This window comes from Athalia rosae, chromosome 2 (assembly GCF_917208135.1).
Source record: "Athalia rosae chromosome 2, iyAthRosa1.1, whole genome shotgun sequence".
In the NCBI taxonomy this organism is placed as follows: Eukaryota; Metazoa; Arthropoda; class Insecta; order Hymenoptera; family Athaliidae; genus Athalia; species Athalia rosae.
Window position 1 is genome coordinate 20,794,431 of NC_064027.1, and position 15,127 is coordinate 20,809,557.

A 15,127-nucleotide genomic window follows, 5' to 3' on the forward strand; every position below is an offset into this window, starting at 1 on the left:
AGGTTCTTTGAGTTTTTTTTTTTTTTTTTTTTAAATACAAAAAAGAAGAAACAAGTCGTAATAAGGTAAAAATAATGATAATAATGATAAAATATTTAAAAAAAAAGTTGAACGATATCTGTACGGTATAATATTATATATATTACTATTATGATTCAAAGAAAAAGAGAAGAAAAAAAACATGATAGTTGATAAGAGGAATGAGATAATAATTAGAATGTAAGATCTATATTTGAAAGAATATATTATACATACATATATATATATATATATATATATCTATATACATAAATAATTACGATAATAACGATAATAATAATATAAGATATTAAATATACGAGTTGTATGGTTTGACAATTTATAATTAACAAACGTTATAATTATTACCCTAATATTCACTGTAACAATAAAAAAAAATTGAAATAATAATACATACATGTACATACATCATTCATATAATTGGATTGCGTATGTATAGATACACATCATGTTGGACGAACGCTCTGAAAAAAAATGTTGATAAACGAATATACAAAATTGTATTATTCAATAATCTATATGTTCATTCAAAGTGAAAAAAATCGTACAATGCCATTCACTTGTAATTCATACATCCTGTCTTGGACTAATGAAAAATATTTTTTCTATATTGCAGGTATACCTCCACATCTCATCGTACAAAAAACCAATGAGATTGAATATATACCATATGGTGAGAAACGAATTCATGGATTATATTGAGAGGAATAATCAACGCACCATATTTTATATTTGTATATAGATGAAAGAATGAGAAGGGATGAAGTTGAACAATAACAAATTGAAATACATGTTGTAAATGAATGCATGAACGAACAAAAAAACAACAACAAACAAACAAGAAATTGTATAAATAAAACAACATCATATTATGTGAATGTCGTAATCCTATATTCATATGTATGTATTGTGTATGTGTTACAAATGTGAATGATATGGAGCATGTTCCTTATGTTTTTTTTTTTATTATTTGAATTTCCTTCTTTCGTAACGACAGATTGTGCTAATTTTTTTATATCTTTTTGTTTTTTTGTTTTTTTTTCTTCTATTCGCAAAGCTTTATCATTTTCGAATAAACCAGGTATATTATATTCGCATTAGTACAAGAAAACTAGAAAAAGAAAAAATCGAATTGCGTGTGAAAAACAAAAATTTGTTGAAAAATAATTTAATTATTTACGTACTACCGAAAGATGTCCTCCTATTTTCGATTAGTTAGTTTATTTATTTATTATGATTTTTTCTGTTTCAGTAAATCGAATGCAGTATACGAATCAGGGAATGGGTATCTACGAGATCGCCCAAGGTGGAATTGTTGTACAAGAAAGAAGATATCCTTGCGAGAGATGTGGAAAATTATACAAATGGAAGGAATCACTATTGAAACATAGACGTATCGAGTGTGGAAAACCACCACAATTTGGTTGTAAAATATGCGGAAATCTATTCATGCACAAACATCATCTTGCCAAACATCTAACGGCGATTCATCAGTTTCCTCCACTAAACGGAGCTGACATTATAGTATTAAAATAAATGAATAGAAATTTTTGTTTTCTCTTCTACGTTTGTACAATGATAAAATGAAGAATCATTCGTTGCACCGTGTAATGTACCATATGTGCTGTAATATGCGTCCTTTGAATTTCATGAAAAAGCAAATTAAAAGAATAAGAAAAAATAAGATAAAATAAGATAAAAAGAACAGACGAAACGAAGCTCGTTCAATCCTGACAGCTTACACATATTGAATTGTAATATTTTATTTGTAAATATTTAAAAATTATGTATATTAAAAATATAAATATCTTTCTTATAGATGACGTTTAAAGTAATAAAACAATTGATTCAATTATATAATTACGACAACATTAATTGACTTTTTTTAATTTTTTCTTGGTTTTTATGTGATATATTCATGAGCCATAATGCATTTTTATTAACATACGCAAATTTCTTTTTTTTTTTTTTCAGAACACCGGCTACAATTTCCACATGTTCAGGATCAACGGTATTGGGAAATGCAGAACATCGAGGGATCGTTTATACCTGAAAATCGTGAGAAATTTTGTAAATTTAATCAGAAAAACAAACAAAAAATTATATATATATATATACACATGACAATTACATTCTTGTTTTATAATTGAATACACGGATGTACACATATTATATTACTACTTTTTTTTGGTTCTTGTTTTTTGTTCCTATTATAGCAGCTGATATTTCGAAACAATTCTGGTGTCGAGAATGTGGAAAAGTTTATAAATATCGTGAAGGACTTTCTAGACATAAACGAACCGATTGTGGCGGAAAAGAACCTCAATGGGGATGCCCAATGTGCGGAAAAAGGTTCAAACATAGATACCAAATGCGACCACATTTGGCCAAAGTTCACAGCATAGAAAATGTACCAAATGAAGTTATCGACAGTTTTCATGGATAACTATCATATGTATATACTATACATATTTCTATTATAGGTAGAGTGAATAATTACATGTAACAAATATACGTGGATATAAATTATAATAAATTGAAGTTTGTGTTTCGCGAGATAAATTTATGTGACAGTTTTGTTTTGTTTATTTTATTTTATTTTTTTTGATCTCCATTTTTTTATTCTCTTTATTTGGATCGCGAATAATTTTCATTTTAAGCTTGGTTTTGAAAATAATCAGGAAATCTCACTAATATAAACATATTATATAATACTTATAGTGTATTACAATTTTTAGAAATATTTGCGTACATGTAATATGAATATTAGGTAATTGTATATTTTTGTTGTTGTTATTGTTATCTATTATACTGACGAAGAAAATTTGTGTTTTGTTTATTTGTTCACAGAGTGGCGATTTGCAACTGAAAAAACGAGGACCAATGCTGACAATAAGCCTTACATTTGTCCAAATTGTTTGAAAAAATATTCGGTTATTAGTTCGTTGAGAAAACATTTGTCATACGAATGCGGAATGGATCCAAAATTCATGTGTGCTTTATGCGAGAGAAGATTTAAACACAAACATCATCTTACCGATCATTTGAAAAGACTTCACAAATTGAATTCAACTGTTTAAAATGTAATTTAATAAATCCGTTAATCTATCTCATCCCGATATTAATATATTGTATGTACCGAATTTTTCAAATTAATTTATGCGATTTCAAATTTTATTTAAATTTCTGAAGAAATTTCATTTCATTTTTAATTATTATTTCGATTTTTTGTTTGTTCGTTAAGAAAGAAACACGCACATCAATATCTTAACCAAAGAAAACAAGAATAAAAAAAAAACACGAAGAATCATTCGGTAAAAGAAAACTTAATTTATATTTCAATTTTGGAAACAGTTATTAAAATTGTATTTTTTTTTTTTTATAGAAAAAATAAATCTGTTTAACATGAACAATAGAAAAACAATAATAGAAGTTATCCGTAACTAAAACTTTGTTGCAAATATATATATATATATATTTTTTTCATATCTATACCTAATTGAATGTGTAGCACCCTAAAAATTAGATGATATTATTAAATATTTAGAACGTAGAGAAAAAATTTCATTGTACTGACGTGTGAATAAAAACGTCATGTATTAGTTATATAATAATGGATATCGTTTGTTCTCAAGTTTCAGGAGTATTTCATAAAGTAAGGCTACCTGCGAATTCAAAAGAGAGGAACAACTCCAAACCATATCCTTGCTACAGATGTGGAAGATCTTACAGCCAAAAAGGGAGTCTCAAACGTCATTTGCGTAACGAATGTGGAAAGGATCCTCAATATATTTGTAACATTTGTGAAAAAGGATTCAAACAGAAAGCTAACTTTCAACGACACAATTTAGCCATACATGGATATCCAATATAAATTAAACCAAAGAAACAAAAAGAATACGAAAAGATTTTTTAGTCCGAAATCAAATCTGTGTGTGTAACTAATAATTATTAATCGTTGTAATTAGATCAAATTATAGAAAGAAAATTAAAAGTGTAGCGAATTAAATGTATCGAGGTATAACAGAGGAAAAAAAAACCAGCCATCATCAACTGGATTAATGTTATGTCATTGTTATTTTTACAAAATAAAACACATTCTGATGATCCTTATGAAAAAATTTCATTACGAAATGTACATTTTCAGACCCTCTCCATCATCATACCATATAACCTGTGTGTGGTAGCGTGAATAATCGGACGTTATTCTAATCATTCAACTTTTATTTTTCAGGTGTGCAATTATATGGGCATATACCGAGGATGGAGAGATAGAAAAATTTGTACTTTTGGAACAAATGACCGTAAAAATTTTTTTTTGTTTTCAAAATGAAGACAAAAATGGCACCAAGGATGTGGAATTTAGGAGCGGGTAAATTCGAAAATTGTTGGAATTTGTGTATTCCTATATGATAACTATTGGTAATTTGAAATAACAAACGATGCGCTACGCCTGTCTAACTATTCATACGACAAATTTATTTGAAAAAATAACGAACAAATAATCAAGTATATAATTAAGAAATAAAGGATGAACGATATTATGTGGCAAAGAACATGAATAACATAATTTTATTATTGTTTCAGATGTTAAAAGAGATCCGAACCGAGTGAATTATGACAGGCCATTTCGTTGCTATAAATGTGGAAAATATTACACTTGGGCAGATTCGTTAACTCGACATCATCGGGAAGGATGTGGAAAACTACCGAAATATCACTGTCGACTATGTGGGAGAAAATTCAAACGAAAGGATTATCTTCAACGTCATGAAGTTACCGTTCACAAATTTGAAATAGAAATTATTTAAATTCTAATACACTTTGGATCATGTACTGATGTAGCCGTCATTTTTACAATTTTATAAATAAACGAAATGAAAAAAGAATAAAAGAAGCTGAAAAATCAACGAATATCTCGAACGTCGGGTATATCAAATCGATGATGTTGTAACATTTGTACAGACAATTATTATATCGCGGGTGTACATTTTCTCTTCATTTTCAAATTCACAAAATTACACATTTAAATTGCATAGGTTTATTAATGTACCGTATACATATACCTATATATTCTGACATATTGTACACACTACACATGTAACTATGAGAGAAAAAAAGAAGAGAAAAACAAAATTTCCTTGACGATCTTTTCTTTCTATTTTTTCTTTTTTTTTCGTTAGTTTCTTTTTATAATTTAGAAATTTTTATTTCGTTTCCCCCGCTCATTAATTAAATATATGTACATATATTTTTCTTAATTCAGTAACTGCTGATGCATCCGAATATTGAAACTAAATTTTAATTGTTTGCGTAAACAATAAATAATGGATATTTAAAAAAAGGAATATTGAATTATTATTTTCAGGTATCTTGGGAGCAGACTACTATAAACGTATTGGAAAACACCCTTGCCCAACTTGTGGAAAGGAGTATAAGTGGATGCAATCTTTGACAAGACATAAACGTGAAGAATGTGGCAAAGCACCACAACATGCTTGTCCAGTTTGTAATATGAAAATTCGGCACAAGTGGCTTTTGAAAAAACATATTATCAATATGCATTCTTGGTTTCTGTTCAAAAGAAAGACAATGTGAAAGTAATTAGATTGATAAATTTACAGAATATAAAGTTAAAAAGTAAAATCGAAACATATAATTTTAAACAAGTAAAATGAAAAACTGACGAAAGAAAATCTTTTATTCTTTATTTACAATACTAGATGAGTAAAATCTGAACAATTATATTATATTTATCGTATATATATACTATTGTATAATACATATTATATATGTGTACACACATTATACTATAACAATTTATGTAAAGAAGAAAAAAAACAATTAGAAAGAAAACATAATTATATACCTATAAATTTATTTAAAAAATACAAAAAACGTCACGAAATATTCGATTCATTATGTGTATTATGTATGTATAAGCATCATACATACGTATACCTATACCGTATAGTAGACAGCGCATTGGGATTTTTTTTTTTTTTTTCATTTATATTGATTATCATGGATTTTTTGTAAAAACAATAATTTTCATTCGTGTAATTTCTGTGATTGTATGTAATAACAAGAATTTTATATGTTTTCAGGTAATTTCAAATCAGATTACTATAAACGTTACCGAGGCAAATATTCGTGCGATGTCTGTGGGAAACAATACACATGGAAACCATCGTTGACTAGACACAAGCGTGAAGAATGTGGCAAATCACCACAATTTTCCTGTCCAGTATGCCTCATAAAAGTTAGACGCCGAGGACAATTGAAACAACATTTAATGTACATACATAATTGGCTGACGTCGTACAACGATAAAAGAATGTAGTAATTATAAGGGATTATCGATTTGTATATATATGTATTATATAAATTCAAAAAATTATGCAAATCCTTCTCATTTTCTAAGTATCATTGTAATTATCAGATGGTTTAATTTATATTGAAGAAAAAAAAAACAAGAATACAGTTCCTTAATCTTTCCAAAAAATATGAAAGACGTTGCGAGATCTGCATATATAGCTTCTTGTTTATAAAATGACTAACGGTGACATGCTATTATTATCTAATAATTCATAACGCATGAAACAATAATTAATCGATTGATTATATAATATTCTTTTCTTTGTTTATTAATATTTTTTCACTATACAACGGCAATATAGGGATATTATCGATAATAGAAATAAAATTAATCATTTGTCTACATTAGCTGTTGTATACATACATCCGGAACCTTTGATAAATCGGATCGATTATCAATTCATAAAAAAAGCAAAGAAGATTAATTATAACAGAAACTAGGGTTTTTGAAAATGCAGCCTTTCCCCCGATACGATACATCCCTAAAATCTCACGGAATATCATAATTTCCTGAACGTGAAATTATTTATTTAAAATTTTTCAGTTCATTCATCTGATGCATGTGACGTATATAACGATATGTGTAAATAGAGAAATAGAAAGAAAAAATAATTCCATATGAATACGGTATTTTCTATTTTTATTTTTCAGATGTGACATTTTCAATGACCCACCCGTGCAGAGTGTGCGGAAAGCAGTACACGCATAAATCTTCTATGTACAATCATCTAAGATTGTGTGGAAAAGAACCAAGATTTGCATGTCACTTATGTGGAAAAAAATTTAAATATAAACATCGACTACAGTCACATTTGATATCCAACTTCCACGTGTTACGACAATAGCTATGTGTAGCTCCATGATATTCGAATGGTATTATTATTATGAATTTTGTATAAAATAAATATAGTTTACCGGCATAGCTGAAACCATTTTGTTGTTGGGACATAAATTTTATATTGTACATTTAAATATATCACACACATCGAACCTGAACCCCTTTAATTACATGACTATTATTTCTTCTTTTGTTTTCAAACAGAATTGTTCTAGTTATTTGTTTGTAACTAAGTCAAATAATAGCTCATTATTATTTGTTTTATTTTTCAGTGATTGGAAATCATCATGCTGCAATTGCGACATACCCATGTCGTATTTGCGGAAAGGAGTATATCAACAGAAAAACTATGTGGAATCATAGAAGACACTGCGGAAAAGAACCACAATTTGTTTGCGTTATATGTGAAAGAAAATTCAAACAAAAACATCATTTGCAAAAACATTTAAGAACTATTCATAAAAATATGATTATGGCTTGTGATCATGATTACAAAAATAATATATGGTATTAATTTGTTATTGCGATTAAAGATATTTTCCTTTTTTTTCTAATATAGGGTGTTCATCGTTAACTTTGACGAAACTTTTGGTGTGTTTTGGGGCCGCTTAGCAAACATTTTACCAATTTTAAGACAAGATACTCTTGGTCGGAAACTCCTCCTAACGGCTGTAGGGGACTTGGACGGATTTGGTACCGCGACCTTTTTATCTCTTTGTTTTCAGTCTATCGTTTTCGTTAAGGTTTATCGTTTATTTATTTTACACATTCGTCCTATCTTATTTATTACATGACGAACAGACGCACGCCACCAAATCCTTCGAAGTCCGCTAGGATGAGTTTCCAACCATGAGCATCCTACCTTGAAATGCTTTTCTAGGCGGCTTCTATACACCACAGAAGTTTGGCCAAAGTTAACGCAAACACCCTGTACCTAGATCACATGAGCTTAGTTATGACAGGCACAGAAATATTTTGTAAGATTATTTATAATATAGATATTCAAATATATGAAAAATTGGAAAAACGATAAATCTATTCTGTAAATCTCTTAAAGGTATGCATATGTCGCACTAATGCACAACGTACGATGCATGTATGTTTTTGAAAGTTATAATTTTCAATGTCCGACGACCGAAGACGTATGATGGTGTTATAGTAGATTACATATGGAAATATTTCCTAATTATCGAATGATGTGAATGGAAAAAATGCGAAAGCAATTATAGTGATACGGTATGATTAACCGACTTCTTCTTTTTCTTTTTTCTTATTTAGATTCATTTTCACGTCGTGGGAGATTCGTATGCGGTAACTGTGGACGAATATACCTGAGGGAATACACTTTGAGGAAACATTTGACAATCGAATGCGGAAAGGAACCGCAATATATTTGTCCATTGTGTGGCAAACAATTCAAACACAAACATAGACTTAAATCACATTTAATGTCTTTTAAACATGCTATTCGAAATCGCAAATAATATCAGGCACATATTTATTATCGTAATATACTTCATTATGGTATACTTTGTTATAATTTGTTATAACAAATTACTGAAAATCACTCAGCAATTGAAAATAAACCAGTTTCAAGCACCCTAAAATGTTATTTGAGACAGGAAAAAATCAATCCCATCAAAATTTCTTCGCAATATAACCAATCATCATTAGTATAAGTATATTTTAACGATCATTACATTCTGCCGTATTTAATTTACTCACATGAAATATATTTCTTCAGCGTCTTCAGATATTCTGAAAAAATGGGTGTGCGGTAGATGCGGACGTCGTTACAAGTGGAAGGTCTCTCGGGAATATCACGTACGAGTAGAATGTGGAAGGGAACCTACTTTCGTATGTCCGATTTGTGGAAGAAGATTCAAACACAAACATCGATGGCAATCACACCTTAAAACCTTACATGAAGCAGATATATGAGACTAGTTTGTCCTTATATTTTTTCTACAGTTTTCATTAAAGTAGGATAAGATTATTTCTTGTTACACAACGAATGTATGCATGGTAAGAAATAAAGAAATTAATTAGTATTAACAAAGTATTAATAACAAGAAAAATGAATCTGAAAATATGTCGACCATTGGTACGATCTGTATAATATATATTCATCCGTAAAATAAGGATACGTATAAATACCGATACGTATATGGCCAATAATTTATGCTTTTTATCTTTATATCATATACTAATATTAAATGATGTATTCTTTGTTTCAGAGGCTCCTCATTACGAGAATGTGTTTGTCATTCGTTCAAGATCATTAAAACGTGGAAGAAAAACTTCTGGCATCTATCCCTGCGATCGTTGCTCCAAAATCTACAAAGCTAGGAGATCTTTGACTCGACATCAACGACTCGAATGCGGTGTTGTTCCGTCAGAAATATGTCACATCTGTGGTAGAAGATTTCATCATAAATTCACTTTAACAGCACACTTACCTAGATGTAGGAACAAGTCTCGATGAATCTTATTCGCGAACGAAAAACAAAAGAGACTATTAAATTAAAGAGCTCAGAAGCTTCGTCCTCGTCCTCCGATCACTGTTTTCGGTTATTGTTAATATAAAACAATGTGAGTTCTCTACAATAAAGAATAAAATTAGTATGATAATTGTCCACAACCGATTCATACCTACAGATCTGTGTAACGCCTAATAATTCCTTTGTAAACATAAAAAATAACTTCAATATACTTTTCTAATTTGTAAAATTAGTTGCTGCATGTTCCGTACGTTGATAAACAAATCTTTTTTTTTTTTTTTCTATTCATGATTTTAAGAATCTTAATACTCATTTCTAAAAATATAATTTCAGATCTGGGATACGCGGGTACCTACGTTGTTCCTGGGTCCCGAAGATCAACGAGATCCATGAATCGACGTCCATCAGAAATGTCTGCTCCTCATCATTTCTACCCAGCTGCTTATCATCATTATCATCATCGTCAAAACAGTGGGAATTTTAAACGTGATTTTATTTGTATGCAATGCGGAAGGTCCTATTTGAGGTACGATACACTTAAGAGACATCAACGCGTGGAATGTGGTAATAAGGAAAAAAAACATGTCTGTAAACTTTGTAATAAAAAGTTTTGTTATAAGTTTCTTCTGAACAAACATCTTCTCGCCTTACACGGATCTAGGTGAACTCCAGTTTTTCGTTAAGTTATACCGTTTTCCTATAATATTGTTTCTTGTATTATAATGCACAATTTCTTGTAACTACATTATGTAACGTAGGGAGTAGATTTGGAAGTACATGAATATAGTGTGTGTAAATTTAATGAATACGAGAGAAATAAATATCTAACGGAGTAAAATAGACTCAAACCGTTCAATAAGATGAATATAGAAATCTGAGTCCCCGACAAATTTCATCTCTGAATTACCATTATTGTACTAATATGATTAACGATATTTGTTTCAGATTTTTTGCGTTTCGATGCAAAGTCGGAGGCAACCTGGCTGCCAGCAATGTCGGATACGTATTCTTCGACCGGTCCAACTCCCCGCAGAATCATAAAATCTACGACTTCTTGCACCAAACAACAATACATTTGCGGCGAATGTGGTAAAAGTTATGCTTCGATGGAAAACTTGAGACGTCACCAAAATTTGAGTTGTGGCGGTAAACCGGGGAGATTCGTCTGCAGTTTTTGTGTTAAAAAATTTCATCGCAGATACAGTTTACGAGATCATATACTTTCAAAACATCAACAATAAATATTACTCAAATACCATGCAGACTCGTTTATTATCGTTTATTTTTATCACTGTGATTATGTATGTTATACTCACACATTTTATTGAAAAAAAATACACTGCGGCATTGCATGTTATAATGCTCGTCGAATTTCACGGAATAAAAAATCATCTTATCAATTGTAAAAGTGTGTGGAATAAGCCCTGTTCCCTCACCTGTTCAATGTGCATCGGTTAGTGATCACAATTGGTTCTAATAGAAAAAAAATTTACATTTTTTTTTACAGGTAGAATGTTCTTCGCCGTTGGGTCAATCTACGACCCTTTTCTCACCCCGGAACGAAAATCAAGGACTACAAGAAATTCGACGCAAGCTTACAAAAATAATCTGATTAATAAGGATAAAACTATACCAAAACTACGCTCTAGGCTGGGAACAAATGCATTTACATGTAACAATTGCGGCAAAAAGTACAAGTGGCACGATAGTCTCAGAAGGCATCAAAGAGTAGACTGCGGAAATAAAGAGAGAAGATTTTCCTGTCATTTGTGTAAAAAAATGTTCAAGTACCGTTACGAGTTGCGAAATCATATTGTCCTTCATGCTCGTTAAAATGATGTTATCACGGTGAAAATATTATTAACCGAATTAGTAGAGTTAATGGAATTAAAAACGAAAAAAATTCATAGTTGTACGTCAATGATAAATCGGTGTGGAATACAAATGTATTACGTATAGAAAAATCATTTTTTGTGCGCTTGTATGTTATTATCATTAGTCTTTCTTCCACCCTTGTACTTGTGAAAAAAAATTGACGATAGTCAAATTCAAATTTAGTATTATAATTCTATGAACACCCGTACGCCGAAGCTGGAACGATTAGTGCTTGTAGCTTATTCTAAAAATGAAGAAAGGAAATATTGTTCTTCCCGATAAAATGTAATAAATGTATGTTAAATATTCAAAAATTTACACCAATTGTGAAATCATATTGAAATTCATGGTATTCAGAATTTTTCATTGTGACAACGACGTTGTTAACTGGATGGAAGTGCATGATTGAATGTCTGTAATCGATAGATTCTATAAAGCTGAAAGCTTTCTCGACTTTATTACACTCTCCGACTATGGGAGAAAAGTAATGATGATACTCTTGTTTGAATTTTGAACATACATACTCATAAAAATACTTTGGCTAATCTGTGTTTGTTCCTTTTTTATTTCAGATCACGGAGGTGTCGGCCAACGAAGTCCGGCGCAAGCAAAGAGCACGGGAACTGGTTCCGGCATACGCTTGATATCCGTGAAAAGTTTGTTGAAACCACGAATGAAAAAAAAAGTTATCCCTCGGAGTTCACCATACTCGGAGCATGCTTCATTCTGGCTTCAGAACGAGATCGACAACCAAAATTCAGCGTTTCCCAGACCGTCGACTTCAACAGATCCATTAAACAATTCCGATGGCAGTTCATCCATGCCACCGAAACAACCGAATAAAGAACATGTTTGTGAAACTTGTGGTAAAGGATATATTCATGTAAAGAATTTACAAAGACATGTGAAATTCGAATGCCGCAAGGAGAAAAATTTATCTTGTGCTCAGTGCGGTAGAAAATTCTTTTACTATTTTCAGTTAAGAAATCATGTTCTTGCTGTTCATGAGCCGAACTGCTGAATAAATATTTGCTAAGATATCTTATACGAATATAACTGAAATATTAGATTTATAATATTCCAAGCTCTGCATTAAGATTATCTTAACTAATCAAAGGACTCGGTAGAGTTTCACGCCATTTCTTTATCATACATTATACAACTTCTGGTTTTAGAATAAACTTACAATGAATAGAAAAATAATTATACTATAACATACGCATGTCTAAATATCTAAGGTTATTATTAGTGTAATTATTATTATCGTTCTTATTATTATTGTTATTATCATTGTCATCGTAATCATTGTTATTATTATACAATTCTCTCTCTCCGGAAGTAATAATTGTAATTGATAATGGTCTGATGAATTTTAATATATAACACTAATTAAATATGAGAATTACGATATTCGACAAGTTTCCGTTTTTGAAAACAGTCTAGATAGTAAAAATTCATTACTTTCAAATGATAGCGACAACTTTTGCAGGTATGCAATTATAATAGAAACAATTTATCAACGCTTATGGTGAATGGTATGTGCTGATCTTCTGTTTGTGTCCGTCCTAAACGTTTTTATGTGTATTATAACAAATGTTCTAATTAAAGAAAACTGCACATGACCTACCGATAATATAAATGGCATAATACATGATCGTTGACAATATTTATTTATCTTTTTTTAGACCAGAAATATTCACCAGGAGCACCTATTGACTGGTATTACCAATATCAGAGTTTATACCACCAATTACTGGCTGAAAAAAAAATGGCAGCTTCTTCGAATACCTCAACGATCGACGACAGCCCTTTGTTACCAGATTGCGGAGGTCAGCAAAGAAGACCACAAAAATCCAGCGCTACTTGTCTATTCTTAACAGATCAAGAAATAGCAGCTGATAATGTTTCACAATCTAGTGAACAAAATTCACTGTCTTGCACCAATGATAAACAAAGTTCCAGTATTAATTCTTGTCCTGGAACCCTGAATTTTGTGGCGAATAATATTCGGCGTACCGGATTCTCGTGTCCAAGATGTGGGAACGCCTACGCCAGGCCACATTCATTGAACAGGCACATTAGATTTGAGTGTGGCGTTGAGCCACAATTTGAATGTCCAATTTGTCACAAAAAATCTAAGCACAAACATAATCTAGTACTACACATGCGAACGCATCAAAAACCGTGAAAATTCTTATCGTTCTCGTTAAATTTTATATAAAAATATTCGACGCTGTCGCGTCATGTTTTATTAGATTCGTACATCCCACCTCACTGATCATGTGTTTCATTTTAGTTTTCATCATACATACACAGACTATGTGTATACTTTTAAATTAATGAACGAAACGATCTCTGAATTAAAATTATCAAAATACAATCTGTCTCCCTGAAAGACTGAGAAACTGCCATATTAATTTAATTCATTACAAAGAGTTAACAATATTTTTCTATAGATAGTCTTGGATAACAAGAATAAAATAATAATCATATTTCATGGGTGAGAGCAATTTAATTATCTGTATGTAATATCTTCATATTTACGTGTATGAATTATACCTATAATGATTAGACAAATTAGCTGTGGACACAAGTGTCTATATATTTATAGAGCATACGTATAAATGTAGTTCAACCAACCTTATGAGTATATAACGATATACAATGTATTAGTTCGGTAAATAAGCCCTCCATTAAGCATATAGATTGAGTCTTATTGCACTGAACACTTGTAATGAAATACAAAAATCAGTTATACATATTATTCAAGTCGTATCTACGAACAAAGCAGAGTAATAAACGAACGATAGTTTATAATATTGTTATAGTTCAAGCTGTGATTTGAGAAAGAAAAGGATGTCTATTGAAAACTATAGTATTTTCGTTGGAATCATTATTACCTATGTTTAAAAAAATGATTAGCAAGTCTAACGCAATTTGTGGTGAAACCAAACAACGTGTAATTCCGTGTAGTTGAATAAACCGATATTTCAGAGAGTCTGTTGATTCAACTTTACACAGGCTATTGAATAGTTCTCGATGCTATAGAAATTTATTTGTAGCATGCTTGTATTGTGCTATTATTATTGATTCATACAAGACATGATAAGATATACATATTGTATATACAATTTTACCATGCATTAAATTTTTATGTTTCAGCATGGAGGAAAGCCTATAAGGATGGTCCACCATTTTTATGTCCACAATGTGGACGCGGCTACTCACACAAATGCAATTTGAGACGTCATTTGAGATTAGAATGTGGAGTTGGTCCGAGATTCCAGTGCATGAGTTGTACGCACAAATTCAAACACCGACACCACCTCCGAGAGCATCAGCGTACCCATTTGCGTGGAAACTCGTTGCCCAACATTAAATGAACACGAGAAATTTTGAAAGGACTTAGAGTCATGTCAAAATGTCAGATATGAGAACTGCGCGAAATCATGTCCATATGACATCAGTATTCAAATCATATTCAACAATTAGAAGT

At 30.7% G+C, this 15,127-nt stretch overlaps 1 protein-coding gene across 14 annotated transcripts in view; it reads left to right on the forward strand.

Moving 5' to 3' along the window:
* LOC105689356 (longitudinals lacking protein, isoforms A/B/D/L) overlaps nucleotides 1-15,125 on the forward strand; it is an 84,155-nt gene extending 69,030 nt beyond the window's left edge. The window contains exons 7-9 of one of the 14 annotated variants that reach the window (XM_012406292.3): nucleotides 2,014-2,097; nucleotides 2,256-2,522; nucleotides 2,890-2,959. In XM_012406292.3, the coding sequence (XP_012261715.1) occupies nucleotides 2,014-2,097; nucleotides 2,256-2,485 (314 nt within the window). In that variant the 3' untranslated portion in view covers nucleotides 2,486-2,522; nucleotides 2,890-2,959. Of the gene's footprint in view, nucleotides 1-1,291; nucleotides 1,769-2,013; nucleotides 2,098-2,255; nucleotides 2,960-3,674; nucleotides 4,081-4,626; nucleotides 5,105-5,407; nucleotides 5,703-6,146; nucleotides 6,763-7,068; nucleotides 7,423-7,527; nucleotides 8,057-10,701; nucleotides 11,160-11,263; nucleotides 11,938-12,203; nucleotides 12,997-13,316; nucleotides 14,629-14,793 lie in introns of those variants that run through there. The other 13 variants (XM_048651318.1, XM_012406311.3, XM_012406275.3 and 10 more) reach the window with 13 other exon arrangements.
* Nucleotides 15,126-15,127: the final 2 nt, after the last annotated feature.